Source organism: Pediculus humanus, genomic scaffold (assembly GCF_000006295.1).
Source record: "Pediculus humanus corporis 1103172107855 genomic scaffold, whole genome shotgun sequence".
Classification (NCBI taxonomy): Eukaryota; Metazoa; Arthropoda; class Insecta; order Psocodea; family Pediculidae; genus Pediculus; species Pediculus humanus.
Window position 1 is genome coordinate 413,085 of NW_002987435.1, and position 2,296 is coordinate 415,380.

The 2,296-nt window shown below is 25.8% G+C and overlaps 1 protein-coding gene across 1 annotated transcript in view; it reads right to left on the reverse strand.

The window, feature by feature from the left end:
* Window positions 1-368: 368 nt before the first annotated feature.
* The window catches only part of Phum_PHUM380350 (FERM domain-containing protein, putative), a gene marked incomplete at both ends in the record, with an annotated part of 5,096 nt that continues 3,168 nt past the window's right edge, over window positions 369-2,296 (reverse strand). The window contains 4 exons of the mRNA XM_002428383.1: window positions 369-572; window positions 650-948; window positions 1,371-1,529; window positions 1,752-2,064. Coding sequence (XP_002428428.1) covers window positions 369-572; window positions 650-948; window positions 1,371-1,529; window positions 1,752-2,064 — 975 coding nt within the window. The remainder of the gene's footprint in view (window positions 573-649; window positions 949-1,370; window positions 1,530-1,751; window positions 2,065-2,296) is intronic.

Here is a 2,296-nt window from a genome sequence, read left to right on the forward strand (position 1 = left end):
TTATTATTATTATTATAAAGAAATTTTCTTTTTGAAATCATTAGCAATCAATTTTTTTTATACATAAAATTTTATTTATTAATTTATAATTAAATCCTCTCTACGTATCAGTAGTACGATAATAATTTTTTTCATTTATTTAAAAATTTTTTTAATTAAATAAAATACATAATACATTATTTATTTTTTTATATTGCTTTATTTATTGAAAGAAAAAATGAGAAAAACGCTACAAGATTTGATATTTTTTTTTCTTTTCGCCTTAATTTAGAGAGAGAGAGAATCAATTGACAAAATTTTATTTAAAAGATATTATTATTATTATTAATAATTAAAAAAAAAAAAGATTTCTAAATAAATTTGATGAATTAATGTTTAACTTCTTTTTTAAACATAAATTTTAAAAATCTGTTGGCAAAAAAATTTTTCATTGGTTCATAATAATGTTTTCTTAATGATATCATTTCCGGTAGATTATTAACATTTTTTACAAGATCAGAATCAGACTCCATAATAATAATTGTGGCAGTGATCAATGAAATAACAACAAATAAAAAAGAAGGTATGAACACCTGAAAAAAAAAAAAAAAAAAAAAAATTTCTTTTCCAATACCTTGATTGATTTATTCCAATAAATAAATAAACTCACTTGAAATAAATTAAATTTTGTTATATCGTTTTTTGTATTAATAGAATTTTGTATATCCTGATGATTGTCGGATAATTGTAATAAAGGATTATGTGTGACATCTCGTTTGGGACTTAAAATTTTACTACCTGTCCCGTGTGTTGTACCTGAACCCGAATGTAGAGGAGAATGATTCCTGCTGCATTTTTGAGATGATGTTATTGTTGTTGTTTTATTCGTGTGTGATTGTGAATCGCATGATGAACGATCGAATGAATCCCGAAAATAGTAATCGTCACACTCATTCAAATCTCTAAAATCTACCACACATTAAAAAAAATTTATTTTAATTATTTTAATTTTATGTACAATAAAAATAAAAACGTATACGGTGCGTATACGCATTAAAAAATTAAAGATATTATTATTATTATTATTATTAATTTATATACATATTTACAAACAAGTTTTTTTTTTTTTTACAAATTCAATAATATAAATTTTATTTACAAATGTTGCTACCTAAGGGTGCGTTTAAAAAAAAAATAAATAAAAAAATGAATTTGATTAATTTTTATTGTAGTTTTCCTTCCTTTCTCTCTCTCTCTCTCTCTGAAAATTGTGCTTTGTATATCCCCCCCTCTTAAAAAGTTTTTCCAATGCATTCCACAAAAAAAGATAATAATTTAATTAAAAATTTATTAAATTGATTTATATAAGTCCTTGTAAGAAAAGTTAATACCTTGTACCCTAGATTTTCCTAAATCGTGATCCTGGCTTGTCGAAACTATTTGAAGGCAGGGCAGGGAATTTTTCGGACAATCACCAAAAATCGGAGGATAATCTGGGTGTAATTTCGAATAGAACATATAATGATCAGCCTTAGGCAAACTCCTACACCCTGGAATACGCAAATTTTTCTCAGACTCCATGATATCGAAATTTATGAATGAGTTGAAACAAACCATACAAACGTAACAGGAGAAGAAATGCCTCATGCGGTACTAAACGCATTTTAAATTTTTTTTTTTTTTTTTTTCGGGCACATTTTAAATTATAAAGGTGATAAATAAATTATTCAAAAAAAAAAAAAAAAAAAAAGAAAAAAAAATGTTATACTTACTCATTTCGCTCAAGTCGGAACCGGCAGGAGTGCAGGGAGTAGCTGGAACGCTGCACGATTTCCTCATCAAATTCCCATTAAGACTCACATCTGGTTCTTTTATCTTTCTGAATAATGTATCCTGTAATATTTCCTTTTCCGTTCGGCCAAAATATTTAAATTTTGTACCCCAAGAAAAAAATCCTCCACCGGTCATAACGGGAGCATCGGCAGCTTTTTTTAATGTGAAAAAAAGCATTTTTTCAACGGCACAACGCCACAAATAACGGCAACCGGATGTTGTTGAACATCTAAAACCCACTGTGTGCTTTTTCTGAAATTATTTAAATAAAGAATATAATAATTAAAAAGCATCAAGCTAGCAATACAAGTATGTACAAGCTTTTGAAGTAGGCCTACTATTTTAGTAACTGAAACACTACTCAAACATATTATAACTAATAACAAAAAATTTGTTAGTTTTAACTAAATTATAAAACTATAATTATAAATCAAGCATTTAAACTTTTTATTTTCAAAATTGTTTTTTTACGTAATTTACTAAA